We start from the raw sequence: 19,915 nt of genomic DNA on the forward strand, positions 1-19,915 counted from the left end.
CCCCGGTCGGAGGACAGGCCTGAAGGGGTCCCGAAGCGTGTGACCCACGTCCCGATAGACGCCCAGGCCCCGTCGGCAGACGATGTGGAGGCGAGGAGCACCGCTTCCGGCCAGCGGGTCGTTCTATCCACCATTGTGAGGAGATAGGTGAAACCGTGCGAGGGGGGAAGCGGCCCTACCAGGTCAACGTTGACGTGGTCAAACCTCCTCTCAGGAACAGCAAACGTCTCCAGGGGGGCCTTCGTGTGGCGGTGCACCTTTTGCGCGTTGACAGGCCACACATAAGTCAACCCAGGACCACACATCCTTCTTCAACCCCCTCCAGACGAACTTCTGAGCAATCCAACCTAGCAGAGGCTTTTCTGCCGGGATGGGAGAGACTGTGTATAGCCTCGAACGCGGCCCGCTGCCAACTGACAGGGACCAGTGGCCTTGGCTGGCCGGTAGAGAGGTCACACCACAACTTAACCCCCGAGCCGCCGACTGCGACTTCCTCCAGGTGCAGTCCAGTGTCCGCCTCTTTCAGTGACTGAACCTCAGGGTCGGAGGCTTGCTCCGCGCTCATACTTGCGTAGTCGAGACCCAGCTGCACCGTACTAACGATCGCTCTGGAAAGACAATCCGCGACCACGTTGTACTTGCCGGTGATGTGGCGGATGTCAGTGGTGTACTCGGAGATGAACGACAGCTGGCGCCACTGCATGAGTCCCACAGCTTGTTAACATGTCGGTAGGTGGCTTTACATGATGTCCCTGAACACATCACTCAAAGAGGTCAGCTCCTGCTATTAAAACTGGACCAACACGGCAGCCCCGACACAAACTTTCTCTTTTATCACTGAAAGTGTTTTGGGTTTTGAGTTTTTTTGGGTTTTGTTTTTTTGTTTCTGAAAATATTTGAAGTGAGAAATAAGCTGTGGAATTGAAAAGTTAAAACGTTGCTTCACAAAAGTATGCCTGCCATAAGTGAGCGTGGCCTGAGAGTTCGACAGTTTTTTCACGGAGTATAAACTCTCCTGCTGAAAAAGCTTTTTTTTCAGCTGGCTGACGTCAAAGCTAAAATTTTCTTCAGGTCCTTTATGGGTTCTTATGGGAGTCTGCAGGGTCCTTCAGACCACAAACTTCCAGGCTGTGGTCAAAGTATTACCATCTTGTCAGCTGTGTTCATCTCACTACAAGCATACATATTAAAATCAAGCATGTTGTGTTGCAAACAGGTTCTGCAAAATGTGAAAATATGATGAAGAAATGCTATTTTGGGATTTTAAAGGATTATAGGAGATTACATGGAAGACATGACACCCCAGGAGTGAAGGGTGGGACGTGTTTTTATTGACATGTCTCTTCATATTTGATTCACAACGTGACAATAAAGGTCTCAGTTGAATTGTTGAAATATGTAAGCTGCATTTAATCTTTTTTTATGTTCAGTAACAGCAACATCAGTATTTGACTGTGGGAAATAACTCGAAATATCCTCAATGCAAAGTCAAGGACACAGCGAGTCTCATCCTCCACTCCCTGTTCATAGTACTGTCAGGTTTGTGTTTCATTTCTTTACTCATACAGGGATGGCTGATGGTGGCAACTTCACACAGACTGGCACTTTAAACCAGGTCAAACGCAAGGCCCGTAGGGCAAAACCAGACTCCAATTCATGCCACCAAACCATGAAACAAATGTAAAAAATGTCAAAGAAAACATAGATTTTTAATGAATTGAAGTACATTTCTCAATATAAGCATACAGAACACAACACTGAGACCTGAGCTGAGATATTGGTGATGCTGCCATGATAGCTAGTTACCTCACTGCCCTCAAACTAGCCTCAAAGCTGTGTTGTCAGGCTGTAAAAACATGTGTAATGCAACAGTTATAACAGGTATATAAGTTATATAAATATTATATTGTATTTTATGGAAGCCACATTTTCATACATTTTCAACCGTTTCTGTACCTATCAATTTCGTCAACAATATTGACATTTCATCTCTTTTAATAATGTTGTCTCTTTTTTTAAGTCGTTTTACATGCCCCCCTTGATGCTTGCTTTAATTAGTTTTGCAGATTTACCAAAATATAAATTTCATGGAGCACAGAAATCTGTATAGCCTCATTGAGTTTATTGGGTAATGTTTATCCGCTTGGAAAGATAGCCCAAAATAGAGCCAGTATATTAATCAGCTTTAAAGACTAAAACAAATAAGGCAAAAATCGAGAAAAATTGGGTTAAAAGTAACAAAGAGGTATTGTGTCGAAAAGAGCTCAACCCCCTTTTTTTAAAGAAGATTTACAAGATTAATAAAAGATAGAAAAAATGAATACAGCTCAACTAAAGTGTTTAAAAATGTTAAGAAGAAACCAAAGAAGAAAAGCCCACAACCACAAACGACCTTTTCTGGTAGAGAGAGAAAAAAGTTTAAACCTTTAATAAGGTAAAATAACTGAAATGGCTAAAACAGGAAAATCAACAAATTAAAAAATCAAATCATGACAAAGCTAAAAGATCAAAATAATTGTATTTCAGAAATGTGGATCCATACCTGTGTTACCTTCGCTTTTAATGTCCAGATGAACTGTATCTGGTGAAAAGTGGTCAAGTCACCTCTTTGGTGGTAAACTTGCCTTCTTGGTAGTAAAGTCATCTCTTTGGTAGTAAAGCTGCCACTTTGGTGCTCGAGGTTGCAGACCTGAGTTCTAGGAGCAGAGCATCTTCCTGAAGGTGTGCCGAAGCTCGGCGCTGCGGAAGGCGTAGATGGCGGGGTCGAGGAGGGCGTGGCTCATCAGCAGCACCACGTGCAGCTGGAACAGCGAGCGGTAGCACTCGCAGTACGGGTTCATGGGGCACAACATGATGATGATGAGGTGGAGGAAGAATGGCGCCCAGCACACCAAGAACACCCCAAACAGGATGGTGAGCGTCAGGGCGCCCCGTGCGTTCCCGCCCCACCTCCACTGGGGATGGCACTTGCCCCCGCCACCGGCGCGGAGGGCCACAATCCTCCTGGTGTGGATGTGTGCCAGCATGAACATGTACCCATAGAGGAAGCAGATAATCACCAGGGAGACGATGAAGAAGACGACAAAGAGAATCATGATGAAGCTGAACTCGAAGAACCTCACCATCAGCACGGCCGACACGCTGCAGGTGGTCCAGATGACCCCCAGGATGGCGCCCGTACGCCGCATTGTCATGATGTTGTGGTATCGCAGTGCATGGAAGATGGTGATGTAGCTGCAGGGTGAACACATCAACTTGTTATTGACAGCGAGGAAACGTCTGAAAACGTCAAAAAAACTTTTCACTAAATCAACTAACAATCAAATGTTAGAAAAAATTTCCAAAATGTAATAACTTTTTCATTTCATTTTGTAATAAAGCCGCATTTTGTAACAAGAAGGCCGTTGCTGGGCTAATCCCCCGCCGGAGGGCTTTATATTTTCTCACAAAGCCAGCTCTAAGGCAGCACACTTGGTACACTAGAGGGTGTTCCATGGGTCCTAGTAGATCATTATGTAGAATCTGAAAGGTCTTCTTCATAAGCTATGTCAAAATACGTCTCCAGAGCCCAAAAGGTGTTTTTATGCACTTAGTGACCCTGTGACCTGATATGCAAATGAGGTCATGGTCACCATGGTGCCCCTTCTCCCCAGGTGGAGTGTCCATGTGTGAAGTTTGGTGACCGTGGGCCCAGGAACTGCTGAGAAATGAGGAGAAATGTTTATATGAAAATACATGTATTGCGCAACCACGACGAGCAAACTTCAGACCCTACCAATCTTCAAGGTCAAGGTCAGGTCACTTGGTGTACTGGAGGTTATCCCTGGAGTGTGTATCATGTGTGTATAAAATTTCAGAGGCCTAGCTCAAAAACCTAGGCCTCCAGAGCCCAAAATGTGTTTTTAAGCACTTCGTGACCCTGTGACCTACTTAATATGCAAATTAGGTCAAGGTCACCATAGTATCCCTTCCCCCTCTGAGATGTATCCACATGTGAAGTTTGGTCACTGTGGGCCCAGGGGTTGCCGAGATATAGGTAGAAACGTTTGAACGGACGGATATACGGAAGTACGGACGAACGGACGGAGACTGTTTCAAGATCCCCCTTCGGGGCCTATCAGCCAGGGCGGGGGATAATAAACTGCCCCAACGCATTTTGTAATAAATTTTGCCGCATTATGTAATAAGTTATTACATTTTGAGAAGATTATTACAAAATGCACTTGCAACTCTTTTATTCTCTAGGAAATGTAATAACATGGTGCATTACGTAATAACAATTCTAAAGCTTCACGGATACGGACAGGACCCGAGTGCAGGACTCTGGAAACAGGCTGGGTTCAATCAAGTCTTTTATTTGATGACAGCACAGACCGATGAATCGCAGGTTGCTCCTTGACATGAGGAGCACAGCAGACTTGACTCCAATGACTGGACAGACCGGACGAGACATGGACGACTAACACTGGACCGGACGGACGGGACATCGATAACAAACAAACCAACACTGAACAAACACAGACAGGACATATATAGAGCAGGGTGATTACAGGAAGTGGCCACAGGTGAGGTGCTGGACCGCCTAGACCTATGGCCCGCCCACTCTTAAAGGAGACCTCAACCTACACCCTGACAAAAGCATTGTTTATTTGTTTGTTAATTGTATTTTATTTTACTTTAAAGTATTTGTAAAAGTTAGGTCTATTATTAGTATCACTGTATTAGCCTAGTAGCAGTACTTAGCAATTACTATCAGTACACTATCCAAAGGTTGCATTAACAGAGAATATTCTGTAAATTCCAGATTTTTTTTATTGGATACCAAAACCACATCAAGAATAGTTATAAACATCCAACAAACCTTATTATGCTTCTTATAATACAGAACAAAACTCTGGGTATCAAAATGTAATCCATTCGTAAACATTAACATATGCACATACAAAATAGAAACGCCGATGAATAGGTAAAGAACAGCTTTATTTATGCATTTATAGAACCTTTCAACAACAATAAATGCAACCAACACATGCAGGCTTGCGGCCAATTTAAAATAATAATGAACCAATGACTCCCATACTCCCCCCTTGAACTGCAACCTTATCATGGTGGGGGAGGTTGAGCACCCGAATGACCCTCGGAGCTCTGTTGCCGGGGGGGCTTGCCCCCCCAGTAGGGTCTCCCAAGGCAAACAGGTCCGAGGCGATGGGTCAGACTAAAAGCAGTTCACAAGACCCCATGGACACACTCACGAGGAACAAGGTGACGTCGCCCGGTTTGGTGCAGCCGGGGCCACACCCTGGAGCCAGGCCCGGGGTGGAGGCTCGCACGCGAGCGCCTGGTGGCCGCGTTCTTGCCCGCGGGACTCGGCCGGGCTCAGCCCGAAGGGACGACGCGGGCCCCTCCTCCTCATCCTCCTGTGGACCCACCACCTACAGAGGCTGCCGTAGGGGTCGGGTGCAGTGTGGATTGGGTGGCAGTCGACGGCAGGGGCCTCGACGACCCGATCCCCGGACATGGACTCTGGTTTTTGGGACATGGAATGTGACCTCGCTGGGGGGGAAGGAGCCCGAGCTTGTGAGGGAGGCTGAGAGATACCGTCTAGATATAGTCGGGCTCGCCTCCACTCACAGCTTGGACTCTGGAACCCAGCTCCTCGACAGGGGCTGGATACTCCACTTCTCTGGAGTTGCCCGCGGTGTAAGGTGGCGGGCTGGAGTGGGCTTGCTTATTGCCCCACAGCTCAGCTGCCATGTGTTGGAGTTCACCCCGGTGAACGAGAGGGTTGCGTCCCTACGCCTACAAGTAGGGGACAGGTCTCTGACTGTTGTCTCGGCCTATGCACCGAACAGCAGTTCAGAGAACCCAACCTTCTTGGAGTCCCTGGGAGGGGTGCTGGATAGTGCCCCAACTGGGGACTCCATTGTTCTCCTGGGGGACTTCAACGCCCACGTGGGCAATGACAGCGAGACCTGGAAGGGGGTGATTGGGAGGAACGGCCTCCCCGATCTGAACCCGAGTGGTGTTCTGTTATTGGACTTCTGTGCTAGTCACAGTTTGACGATAACGAACACCATGTTCGAGCACAGGGGTGTCCATAAGTGCACGTGGCACCAGGACACCCTAGGCCGGAGGTCAATGATAGACTTTGTGGTCGTGTCATCTGATCTCTGGCCGTGTGTCTTGGACACTCGGGTAAAGAGAGGGGCAGAGCTGTCAACTGATCACCACCTGATGGTGAGTTGGATGCGCTGGACTGGGAGGAGGCCGGATAGACTCAGCAGGCCCAAACGTGTTATGAGGGTCTGTTGGGAACACCTGACCGAGCCCTCCGTCCGCACAGTTTTCAACTCCCACCTCCAGGAGAGCTTCTCACAGATCCCGAGGGAGGTTGGAGACATTGAGTCCGAGTGGACCATGTTCTCCACTTCCATTGTTGAAGCTGCTGCTCGGAGCTGTGGCCGCAGGGTCTCTGGCGCCTGTCGTGGCGGCAATCCCCGAACCCGGTGGTGGCAACCGGAAGTAAGGGATGCCGTCAAGCTGAAGAAGGAGTCCTACCGGGCACTGTTAGCTCATAGGACTCCCGAGGCAATCGACAGGTACCGGCAGGCCAAGCGAGCTGCAGCCTGGACCGTGGTGGAGGCAAAAACTCGGGTCTGGGAGGAGTTCGGAGAGGCCATGGAGGAGGACTTTCGGTCGGTCTCGAGGAAATTCTGGCAAACCGTCCGGCGCCTCAGGCGGGGGAAGCAGTTCTCCACCAACACTGTTTACAGTGGAAGTGGGGAGCTGTTGACCTCAACTGGGGACATTGTTGGGCGGTGGAAGGAATACTTCGAGGACCTCCTCAATCCCACCAACACGTCTTCCATTGAGGAAGCAGAGGCTGGGTTCTCAGAGGTGGACTCGTCCATTTCCCAAGCTGAAGTCACCGAGGTTGTTGTAAAGCTCCTCGGTGGCAAGGCACCGGGAGTGGATGAGATTCGCCCAGAGTTCCTTAAGTCTCTGGATGTGCAGGGACTGTCGTGGCTGACTCGTCTCTGCAACATCGCGTGGCGGGCGGGGACAGTACCTCTGGACTGGCAGACCGGGGTGGTGGTCCCTCTCTTTAAGAAGGGGGATCGGAGGGTGTGTTCCAACTACAGAGGGATCACACTCCTCAGCCTCCCCGGGAAAGTCTATTCCAGGGTACTGGAGAGGAGGGTCCGGCCGTTAGTCGAACCTCGGATTCAAGAGGAACAATGCGGTTTTTGTCCTGGTCGTGGAACACTGGACCAGCTCTATACCCTCTACCAGGTGCTTGAGGGTTCGTGGGAGTTCGCCCAACCAGTCCACATGTGTTTTGTGGATCTGGAGAAGGCGTTCGACCGCGTCCCCCGAGATGTCCTGTGGGGGGTGCTCCGGGAGTACGGAGTCCGGGGTCCCTTGTTGAGGGCTGTTCGGTCCTTGTATTCCCGGAGCAGGAGTCTGGTTCGCATTGCCGGCAGTAAGTCGGACCTGTTTCCTGTGCACGTTGGCCTCCGGCAGGGGAGTCCTTTATCACCGGTTCTGTTCATCACATATATGGACAGAATTTCTAGGCACAGCCGGGGGCCGGAGGGGGTCCGGCTTGGGGACCACAGAATCTCATCTCTGCTATTTGCGGATGATGTGGTTCTGTTGGCCCCATCAAGCCTGGATCTCCAGCGTGCACTGACACGGTTCGCAGCTGAGTGTGAAGCAGCTGGGATGAGGATCAGCACCTCTTAATCCGAGGCCATGGTTCTCGACCGGAAAAAGGTGGCTTGCCCCCTCCAGGTCGGTGGAGTGCCCTTGTCCCAAGTGGAGGAGTTTAAGTATCTTGGGGTCTTGTTCACGAGTGGGGGAAAGATGGAGCGTGAGATCGACAGGCGGATCGGTGCAGCGTCTGCAGTTATGCGGACGTTGTATCGGTCCGTCGTGGTGAAGAAGGAGCTGAGCCAAAAAGCGAAGCTCTCGATTTACCGGTCGATCTTCGTTCCTACCCTCACCTATGGTCATGAACTATGGGTCATGACCGAAAGAACGAGATCCCGGATACAAGCGGCTGAAATGAGCTTCCTCCGTAGGGTGGCTGGGCGTACCCTTAGAGATAGGGTGAGGAGCTCAGTCACCAGGGAGGAGCTCGGAGTAGAGCCGCTGCTCCTCCACATCGAGAGGAGCCAGCTGAGGTGGCTCGGGCATCTATTTCGGATGCCCCCCGGACGTCTCCCGATGGAAGTTGTTCCGGGCATGTCCCTCCGGTAGGAGGCCTCGGGGCAGACCCAGGACACGCTGGAGGGACTATGTCTCTCGGCTGGCCTGGGAACGCCTTGGGGTGCCACCGGAGGAGCTGGAGGAAGTGTCTGGGGTGAGGGAAGTCTGGGCAACTCTGCTCGGACTGCTGCCTCCGCGACCCGGCCCCGGATAAAGCGGTAGCCAATGGATGGATGGATGGATGAACCAATGAATATAAGTTCTACCTTAAACAACGTAAGTGTCTTCTGCTTGTTTAGAGAGCGGCTATGACCAGCAAATTTCTCCACTAAGATTAATTTTAAACAAATATGAAATTGCCTCAAAAGGCTAAACAAACAACAAAATTTCTATTTCCAAAATATATCCGTAATTTCAAATTATCCATGTCTAATATGTCTAATTACCAGCCAAGCCATAAACCACTTGGAATGTTTCCCAAACAGCTCCTTGAGTTTTAATGCCACACCACCAAAGAGCCCTGCTGCTTTGTACAACCTTTGTACACTAATTGTGTGCTTTCCAACGACGTCCAACCCAAGGCTTTGGCTTAATGTTTCCCTTAGATAGATTGATGGATGGAATCGATCTGCAATGTCTTTAAAATGTTGAGACACTCTGTTAAACGTCCCAAGCATTGACATGTCATCCTCAAGGGTCATTTTGATAATAGACTGAAACATTTCAGTTGGTAGGACAGGCTGAACAGGGGGTGTAGTCAGAACAGGGTCCTCAGGCTCATCAGGCTGGATAGGTGGGTCAAACTCATCTGGTGAGTCAGGCATCCAAAACATGCTCTATAAATGGTGTGACTGGTCCCTCCAAACTCAGATAATGTTCTCCATGCCCCTCTGCCACATGACCAAGTACTAGCACTGGATTGTTGTGACAATATATGTTTGACTCTGATACAATAGTTGAGACATTGATTCCCAGAGAGGAAATTACAAAAAACTGGACCTGGAAAATTTCAGATGCTCTTTGCAATGTAATGTGGTCACCATAGGTTCCAGTTCGGGCCATTCTTTCCAAGTATCCATCGCAGTCATTGCCCTCGACAAAGTTGAACAAGAGTGTTCCATTTCCATTGTATGGATAATTCCTGAGGTCTTGGACAATTTCATCTCTTAAGCTTTCTGGTGATCTAAATATTCCAAGGGTGGATAGCTGGTCAGCCATGGCTGCAAACTGACAATTTCCATCTGGGTCAGGGTCATAGCGAATGCTTAACTCCATGGACATAAATTCCTCTAGTCTGTCTGTGTGTGTGTACTGAAACAAAAGTGGGTTTAGGCCTCTCTTTGATGGTGCTGTCTTGGGTTTTTTAGAGTGTATCTTTTTTCGCAGCCGGGTAGCACTAGTTATATCCGACACGAAGAACCATTTTTGTGTTTGTCGGAGGGTCTTTGGGTCCCTAAAACTCACTTTGTATTTTGAGAGCTTTCGATTTTTTTTCACAATTGTACCACGCCTTACGTGATACTTCTTGGAGACTCGATGGGCACCATCCCTCATTCTGACCAAAACAGCATCCTTAACATTGTAGTGTTGTGATAGGTTTTGTTTGAATGCACGCTTGATCATTAGTTTAGCACAGTGCTCAGAGGCCTTCCGTGCCATTCTTCTCACCCTTTTTCGTTTAGTATCACATTTTTCTCCATGTCTCAAGGATGGTAAAGTTGAATGTTGATTCCTCACAGACTCCTTACAAACAGAAGATGGAGAACCTCATAAAGGATGCCTTATGCTGTTGCTTTTTCTTCCATAGTATACTTCAAATGGAGACCTCCAGCCTAAAACTTCTTTAAGATCCTCATTTAGCAGTCTTGAAATATACAGGTAGGTGCTTGACCCAGTTAACTCCGTTCCGTTGAAATTTCACCAGATCATATATGATCTTCTTTCTTAGCCACCTATGTGTCCTCTCAATCTTTCCTTGGCTTTGTGGATGATATGCTGAACTTTCAATTATTTTCACTTGCAGAGATGTCATTAGAATTTTCACTGCCCCTTTAAACTCAGTCCCTTTGTCATGTTGCAACACTTTGGGTGGTCCATGTTCACGATAAATCTTGTTAAGGTGTTTGGCAATTTCAACACTACTTTTTCTTTTCAATGGTTTCAGCCACATGTAACGACTGAACACATCCATCACTGTGAGAATGTAACGGTATAAAGCCTGACCACAACTCATTTTCATTTTTCCCATGTCCAATAGGTCAATTTGGTGTCGATCTTGCACTTCTTTGGCTTGAATGGTCATCAAAGGGGGCTTATTCAGAAACTTTGCAATTTGAAGTTGGTACCACTCAGTTTTGTTCAAGATTTCCTGCACCTTTCGTTCACTTATGCCACTATGATGCATTTTCAGTCGTTTGCTCAACTTTCTTGCTCCAGAACCCTTAGTATCATCGAGACCCTTTTTAACAACACAATCAACATTAGACTGTAGTTTTTTAACAACACAATCAACATTAGACTGTAGTTTTTTAACAACACAATCAACATTAGACTGTAGCCGGCTTGCCGGCACACAGCAGTGTCTGCCCATCCTCACTGAGAGAATAGACCCCTTGATTTCTCCAGAGAGAGAGACACCAAGGCATTTTGTTGAATTCTTGTGCGTTCAGAAACTGGAACATGAAACTCTCCTCTCAACTTGCGAACTATGACAATGTACATTTCCTCGGTCATTGCTTGCTTTTGTCCATGGCCTACAATGAGCCCCAGCAGGGTGCAGGTCAGGGTTAGAATTAGCAGACCTACAAGGGGGACAAAAGAGGGAAAATGTTTAACTCCCAAAACTAAACTGCATTTTGTGCCTTTTTTTTTGGCACTTTTATTTTATTTGTGGAATTTCATTTCAAGTACTAAAATATTTTATCTTGAATTAATATTTAAGAAGATATTTTAATTATTACAATTTTGATAACCCACCACCACCTGCGGCATCACAGTAATTCAAATTGCTTTATGAATGTTGATCTTATGTTATAGCCCGAGATTTGTCTCAATAAAGGATTCTATCATTAAAGAGGACGCTGCTTTTGTAGGAATACTGAAAAACAAGGTTTTAACAAATTTATTGTTTTCACACCTGTTTAACATTTTTAGCCTTTTAATAGCTATTTCAATGCTTACTATTTATGACTGAGTTAACCCTTTGGCCGCCAAATATATTACAAAAATGTATGAAATATTAATATACATTTTCCAAAAGGCTGTAACTTGAAACTGGTAAGAGATAAAATTATGCTGTAAATGAGATAAACTGTAACCACAAGCCTACGTTTGTGATGGGAGTAAATTTACCAATCTAATTTGCATATTAGGACATTCATTGTGATCTGGGATGTGTTGTTTAAATGATCACTTTATTTTTTGAGCAGTGTACTATTGTGTGTGTGTGTGTGTGTGTGTGTGTGTGTGTGTGTGTGTGTGTGTGTGTGTGTGTGTGTGTGTGTGTGTAGTTTTTTGCACATGCACAGTTTTCCTTCAAATGTGTTATTACCTGTCGGTCATTAAAAGTTATTAACTTTTAATATGTACTTAGAGGCATGGATTTCAGTTTTACTTTACAAACTGTTTTTAATGCAGTGAGCAAAACTTGGACAATGCAGGTTTAAATTCAGTCATATAATTTCTTATCAAGGGCAAAACATCTACATAACTTTAGATCAACTGCAAAATGTCTTTATACTTCCATATATTCAATTACACAGATAATATTTGACACAGTTTTTTCATACCTGGCATCATGTTGAACTCTGTTGGCTGTCTCAATTAAGCATGCAAGCAGTGCATGATCTTTGTAGACCTGATGCAGCAGCCAATCAGATTACAGCCCGCCCTCCCCTCCCTGGCTGAGTGACAGACCATGTAGAGCTTTGAATTTGGCCACAAGTTATTGGCCTATATAATTCAAAACGTGTACTGTCATACATAGATTTATTGGGCTACATAGCTCTCAGGGAAATTGCATAAAAAACAACAAAAAGTCACTCTTGTATAAATTCATTGTTTAACAAACAACAATAATTGGTATTATTACATAATGCACCATGTTATTACATTTCCTTGAAGTTGCAAGTGCATTTTGTAATAATCTTCTCAAAATGTAATAACTTATTACATAATGTGGCAGTTTATTACAAAATGAAATGAAAAAGTTATTACATTTTGGACGTTTATTACAAAATGCACCGTTATTACAAAATGCGGCTCAACAAGGTTTCCTGTGAAAATGCATTGTTTCAGAAATGTTTACTCAAACTATTTACTACAGCCATGGTGTGAGACAGAGCTCGAGCATTTCTACCTTGGGAGTTGTATTCTCAGTGACTCGGAGCACCGTTGTCATGTAAATACTCCCAAAATGCAATGAAGATTTTCTCTTTTTTCTTGAAAATCTTGTCACGTGAATGAGGCCTTGATGGTAAAAAGTATGGATGAGCGAGTACACCACTATCTGTATCTATATCTGTTCAACCATCTAAATGATCTGTATCTGTACTCTGAGTGGGCGTGGTTCAAGTGAAACTGGGTGGGGCTTAAATCTGTACATTATTTTAAGTCTGAAATTGATATGATTGATCAGAAGTTGCTTTATTTATTGTTTATTTGAAAATTATTTACAGAACAGCCTCAGAATTGAGAGCCAATGTTTATATATATAAAAAAACTAGATACTATATACTATATACGGTATTTAAAGCTTAATTTGTAATATTATATTTATTTTTATGAACAGCCATATACAATAAACATTAATATAGGCTACTTTGTGTGTTCAGCTATATGTGTGTATGTGTGTAAGTGGTCTGTAAGACTGTTTATTTTGTAATGATGTGTGTGAACCTGGTGATTCATGTAAACATCCAGAGGTGCAAACAGGAAACAATTTGTCAGCCTTGTTCACTGTATTCTTCTCAAAAGCACCGCGTTCAGTATGAGCAAAGTTTCCAACTGACTTTACACCAGCAGCCAAACTAAGAGCAAGCAGACGGTAAAAAAAACCCACAAAAAAAAACAAAATCCCAGACCGGAGTGGAGACAGTTTCCGATGCCACACGAGACGTTTTCAGCTCTGTCTCGTCAAATGCACCACGTACGTTACGAAACAAGTTCACCAAGTAACTTTAAATATCATACAAACCGAAACAGAGGCGAGCTGAAGAAAACCTGAGGTGTACTGAAGTAAGCAACACTCACTCTCTGTGTATGTGCAAGCTGCTGCAGTGATGTGTGTAGGGAGGAGCAGGCGATATGTGTGACTGGCCAATCACAGAGCGTGAAGACACTCAGTTACCAAATGAGGATTTCCCTTCAACACAAGCATGGATATGGACGAATTTTTCTCCTATCATGCTTGTAGTCATCAAAAATGCTTTATCCATACCGGCTACTCGTCTGAAACGAGTATCTGGCTCATCCCTAGTAAAAAGAATGAACCACATTATTGTGAGTTGCCCATTTATCTGTCTGTCTGCCTCTATCTAAGTTACTAATCATCTAATGTCTTCTGTAAACAAATCCATGTTTGGATATTTCCTGACTTCATTTGAGTAACTTGTCAATACATGTGACTAATCTAAATCTAAATAACTGTGATGTTGGATTTCAGCTCTTCTGTCACCACATTGTCTCGCATGTCCGGATGTGAACTGAGCAGCTGCTCATGATAATTGATAAAAACATGGTGTTAGTGTGATGATTTATGACCGAACATGCAGAAACCACTGCAGTGTACATTTAGCTGTACAGCCATAAATTACTGCCCAGTTTGCCAAATACTCCTTGTTCAGAAGGCCTGATCATTTGAATTTAAAGCGGAGGATCATTTATCACAGAGGCCAAAATAGGCAGACGAACACTTCAAAAGAGGCAGTTCAGCAGCTTGAAACTCCACTACGGCCTCACCTCCTCCACTATCTTCCTCTTCGTTGAAATGGAAGCTCTGGGGTACATCCCAAAAGTCCCTCCTGTCTCATATATCGACTTTTCCTTCACACCAGAAGTGTTTTGTGTAGCAGCCATGATAATAAATAAGTAAAGGATAGGAAGCTCAGTGCTTCCTTAAGAGCCTCCTTTAGCAAAGAAACCTCTGATGCATCCTTTACCAAAGGAGACCGGCTCCTGCTGCCCCACAATTCCTTGCGGTGACAACATTTAAAGGGACCCGCTCATCGAAGCGTTCAAGGAAAATCACGATGTCAGAAACCAAAGCAATAATCTGCATTGAACAACTTTAAATGATTGAAAACCCAAATGTGCTTGTTATAGTCCATTTTGGTAAACTTGTAGTTCTTTCCCTGCCACGGCAGACGTCATTAACTTACACATTATTATGACTGCCACACGTGATTACCTTTCACTAACTCCTTTAGGAAGCCTCCTATCGCCTTTCACTAACTCCTTTAGGAAGCCTCCTAACACCTTTCCTTAACTCCTTTAGGAAGCCTCCTAACACCTTTCCTTAACTCCTTTAGGAAGCCTCCTATCGCCTTTCACTAACTCCTTTAGGAAGCCTCCTATCGCCTTTCACTAACTCCTTTAGGAAGCCTCCTATCGCCTTTCACTAACTCCTTTAGGAAGCCTCCTATCGCCTTTCACTAACTCCTTTAGGAAGCCTCCTATCGCCTTTCACTAACTCCTTTAGGAAGCCTCCTATCGCCTTTCACTAACTCCTTTAGGAAGCCTCCTATCGCCTTTCACTAACTCCTTTAGGAAGCCTCCTAACACCTTTCACTAACTCCTTTAGGAAGCCTCCTATCGCCTTTCACTAACTCCTTTAGGAAGCCTCCTATCGCCTTTCACTAACTCCTTTAGGAAGCCTTCTATCGCCTTTCAATAACTCCTTTAGGAAGCCTCCTAACACCTTTCCTTAACTCCTTTAGGAAGCCTCCTATCGCCTTTCACTAACTCCTTTAGGAAGCCTCCTATCGCCTTTCACTAACTCCTTTAGGAAGCCTCCTAACACCTTTCCTTAACTCCTTTAGGAAGCCTCCTATCGCCTTTCACTAACTCCTTTAGGAAGCCTCCTATCGCCTTTCACTAACTCCTTTAGGAAGCCTCCTAACACCTTTCCTTAACTCCTTTAGGAAGCCTCCTATCGCCTTTCACTAACTCCTTTAGGAAGCCTCCTAACACCTTTCACTAACTCCTTTAGGAAGCCTCCTATCGCCTTTCACTAACTCCTTTAGGAAGCCTCCTATCGCCTTTCACTAACTCCTTTAGGAAGCCTCCTAACACCTTTCCTTAACTCCTTTAGGAAGCCTCCTATCGCCTTTCACTAACTCCTTTAGGAAGCCTCCTATCGCCTTTCACTAACTCCTTTAGGAAGCCTCCTAACACCTTTCCTTAACTCCTTTAGGAAGCCTCCTAACACCTTTCCTTAACTCCTTTAGGAAGCCTCCTATCGCCTTTCACTAACTCCTTTAGGAAGACTCCTAACAACTTTCCTTAACTCCTTTAGGAAGCCTCCTATCGCCTTTCACTAACTCCTTTAGGAAGCCTCCTATCGCCTTTCACTAACTCCTTTAGGAAGCCTCCTAACACCTTTCCTTAACTCCTTTAGGAAGCCTCCTAACACCTTTCCTTAACTCCTTTAGGAAGCCTCCTATCGCCTTTCACTAACTCCTTTAGGAAACCTCCGAACACCTTTCACTAACTACTTTAGGAAGCCTCCTATCGCCTTTCACTAACTCCTTTAGGAAGCCTCCTAACACCTTTCCTTAACTCCTTTAGGAAGCTTCCTATCGCCTTTCACTAACTCCTTTAGGAAGCCTCCTAACAACTTTCCTTAACTCTTTTAGGAAGCCTCCTATCGCCTTTCACTAACTCCTTTAGGATGCCTCCTAACACCTTTCCTTAACTCCTTTAGGAAGCCTACTAACACCTTTCCTTAACTCCTTTAGGAAGCCTCCTATCGCCTTTCACTAACTCCTTTAGGAAGCCTCCTAACAACTTTCCTTAACTCCTTTAGGAAGCCTCCTATCGCCTTTCACTAACTCCTTTAGGAAGCCTCCTAACACCTTTCCTTAACTCCTTTAGGAAGCCTCCTATCGCCTTTCACTAACTCCTTTAGGAAGCCTCCTAACACCATTCACTAACTCCTTTACGAAGCCTCCTAACACCTATCCTTAACTCCTTTAGGAAGCCTCCTATCGCCTTTCACTAACTCCTTTAGGAAGCCTCCTAGCAACTTTCCTTAACTCCTTTAGGAAGCCTCCTATCGCCTTTCACTAACTCCTTTAGGAAGCCTCCTATCGCCTTTCACTAACTCCTTTAGGAAGCCTCCTAACACCTTTCCTTAACTCCTTTAGGAAGCTTCCTATCGCCTTTCACTAACTCCTTTAGGAAGACTCCTAACAACTTTCCTTAACTCCTTTAGGAAGCCTCCTATCGCCTTTCACTAACTCCTTTAGGAAGCCTCCTAACACCTTTCCTTAACTCCTTTAGGAAGCCTCATATCGCATTTCACTAACTCCTTTAGGAAGCCTCCTAACATCTTTCTTTAACTCCTTTAGGAAGCCTCCTAACACCTTTCACTAACTCCTTTAGGAAGCCTCCTATCGCCTTTCACTAACTCCTTTAGGAAGCCTCCTAACACCTTTCCTTAACTCCTTTAGGAAGCCTCCTATCGCCTTTCACTAACTCCTTTAGGAAGCCTCCTAACACCTTTCCTTAACTCCTTTAGGAAGCCTCCTATCGCCTTTCACTAACTCCTTTAGGAAGCCTCCTAACACCATTCACTAACTCCTTTACGAAGCCTCCTAACACCTATCCTTAACTCCTTTAGGAAGCCTCCTATCGCCTTTCACTAACTCCTTTAGGAAGCCTCCTAGCAACTTTCCTTAACTCCTTTAGGAAGCCTCCTATCGCCTTTCACTAACTCCTTTAGGAAGCCTCCTAACACCTTTCCTTAACTCCTTTAGGAAGCTTCCTATTGCCTTTCACTAACTCCTTTAGGAAGCCTCCTAACACCTTTCCTTAACTCCTTTAGGAAGCTTCCTATCGCCTTTCACTAACTCCTTTAGGAAGACTCCTAACAACTTTCCTTAACTCCTTTAGGAAGCCTCCTATCGCCTTTCACTAACTCCTTTAGGAAGCCTCCTAACACCTTTCCTTAACTCCTTTAGGAAGCCTCATATCGCATTTCACTAACTCCTTTAGGAAGCCTCCTAACATCTTTCTTTAACTCCTTTAGGAAGCCTCCTAACACCTTTCACTAACTCCTTTAGGAAGCCTCCTATCGCCTTTCACTAACTCCTTTAGGAAGCCTCCTAACACCTTTCCTTAACTCCTTTAGGAAGCCTCCTATCGCCTTTCACTAACTCCTTTTGGAAGCCTTCTATCACCTTTCCTTAACTCCTTTAGGAAGCATCATAGCATTTTCCTTAACTCCTTTAAGAAGCCTCCTAACACCTTTCCTTAACTCCTTTAGGAATCCTCCTAACACCTTTCCTTAACTCCTTTAGGAAGCGTCCTATCACCTTTCCTTAACTCCTTTAGGAAGCCTCGTAACACCTCTCCTTAACTCCTTTAGGAAGCCTCCTAACACCTTTCACTAACTCCTTTAGGAAGCCTCCAAACACCTTTCCTTTACTCCTTTAGGAAGCATCATAGCATTTTCCTTAACTCCTTTAAGAAGCCTCCTAACACCTTTCCTTAACTCCTTTAGGAAGCCTCCTAACACCTTTCCTTAACTCCTTTAGGAAGCCTCCTAACACCTTTCCTTAACTCCTTTAGGAAGCCTCCTATCGCCTTTCACTAACTCCTTTAGGAAACCTCCGAACACCTTTCACTAACTACTTTAGGAAGCCTCCTATCGCCTTTCACTAACTCCTTTAGGAAGCCTCCTAACACCTTTCCTTAACTCCTTTAGGAAGCTTCCTATCGCCTTTCCTTAACTCCTTTAGGAAGCCTCTTTACACCATTCACTAACTCATTTAGGAAGCCTCCTATCACCTTTCCTTAACTCCTTTAGGAAGCCTCCTAACACCTTTCACTAACTCATTTAGGAAGCCTCCTATCACCTTTCCTTAACTCCTTTAGGAAGCCTCGTAACATTTTTCCTTAACTCCTTTAGGAAGCCTCCTAACACCTTTCCTTTACTCCTTTAGGAAGCCTCCTATCACCTTTCCTTAACTCCTTTAGGAAGCATCATAGCATTTTCCTTAACTCCTTTAGGAAGCCTCGTAACACCTCTCCTTAACTCCTTTAGGAAGCCTCCTAACACCTTTCCTTTACTCCTTTAGGAAGCATCATAGCATTTTCCTTAACTCCTTTAAGAAGCCTCCTAACACCTTTCCTTAACTCCTTTAGGAAGCCTCCTAACACCTTTCCTTTACTCCTTTAGGAAGCCTCCTAACACCTTTCACTAACTCCTTTAGGAAGCCTCCGAACCTCGGAACCTTTCACTAACTCCTTTTTGAAGCCTCCTATCTCCTTTCCTTAACTCCTTTAGGAAGCCTCCTAACACCTTTCCGTAACTCCTTTAGAAGGCCTCCTATCACCTTTCCTTAACTCTTTTAGGAAGTCTCCTAACACCTCTCCTTAACTCCATTAGGAAGCCTCCAAACACCTGTCCTTAACTCCTTTAGGAAGCCTCCGAACACCTTTCACTAACTCCTTTAGGAAGCCTCCTATCACCTTTCCTTAACTCCTTTAGGAAGTCTCCTAACACCTTTCCTTTACTCCTTTAGGAAGCCTCCTAACACCTTTCACTATCTCCTTTAGGAAGCCTCCTAACACCTTTCCTTAACTCCTTTAGGAAGCCTCATAAAAACCTTTCACTATCTCCTTTAGGAAGCCTCCTAACACCTTTCCTTAACTCCTTTAGGAAGCCTCCTATCACCTTTCCTTAACTCCTTTAGAAAGCCTCATAACATTTTCCTTAACTCCTTTAAGAAGCCTCCTAACACCTTTCCTTAACTCCTTTAGGAAGCCTCCAAACATCTTTCCTTAACTCCTTTAGGAAGCCTCCTAACACCTTTCCTTAACTCCTTTAGGAAGCCTCCGAACCTCGGAACCTTTCACTAACTCCTTTTGGAAGCCTCCTATCTCCTTTCCTTAACTCCTTTAGGAAGCCTCCTAACACCTTTCCGTAACTCCTCTAGAAAGCTTCCTATCACCTTTCCTTAACTCCTTTAAGAAGCCTCCTAACACCTTTCCTTAACTCCTTTAGGAATCCTCCTAACACCTTTCCTTAACTCCTTTAGGAAGCCTCCTATCACCTTTCCTTTACTCCTTTAGGAAGCATCATAGCATTTTCCTTAACTCCTTTAAGAAGCCTCCTAACACCTTTCCTTAACTCCTTTAAGAAGCCTCCTAACACCTTTCCTTAACTCCTTTAGGAATCCTCCTAACACCTTTCCTTAACTCCTTTAGGAAGCCTCCTATCACCTTTCCTTTACTCCTTTAGGAAACATCATAGCATTTTCCTTAACTCCTTTAAGAAGCCTCCTAACACCTTTCCTTAACTCCTTTAGGAAGCCTCCTAAGACCTTTCCTTAACTCCTTTAGGAAGCCTCCTAAAACATCTCCTTAACTCCTTTAGGAAGCCTCCTATCACTTTCCTTAACTCCTTTAGGAAGCCTCCTATCACCTTTCCTTAACTCCTTTTGGAAGCCTCCTAACACCTTTCACTAACTCCTTTTGGAAG

At 45.0% G+C, this 19,915-nt stretch overlaps 1 protein-coding gene across 1 annotated transcript in view; it reads right to left on the bottom strand.

Annotated features, from left to right (window-relative positions):
• Positions 1–2,696: 2,696 nt before the first annotated feature.
• The window catches only part of mc2r (melanocortin 2 receptor), a gene marked incomplete at both ends in the record, with an annotated part of 73,659 nt that continues 56,440 nt past the window's right edge, over positions 2,697–19,915 (bottom strand). Inside the window, one exon of the mRNA XM_080501267.1 lies at positions 2,697–3,234. Coding sequence (XP_080357393.1) covers positions 2,697–3,234 — 538 coding nt within the window. The remainder of the gene's footprint in view (positions 3,235–19,915) is intronic.

The sequence above is a fragment of the Blennius ocellaris genome (genome assembly GCF_963422515.1).
Source record: "Blennius ocellaris genome assembly, chromosome: 8".
In the NCBI taxonomy this organism is placed as follows: Eukaryota; Metazoa; Chordata; class Actinopteri; order Blenniiformes; family Blenniidae; genus Blennius; species Blennius ocellaris.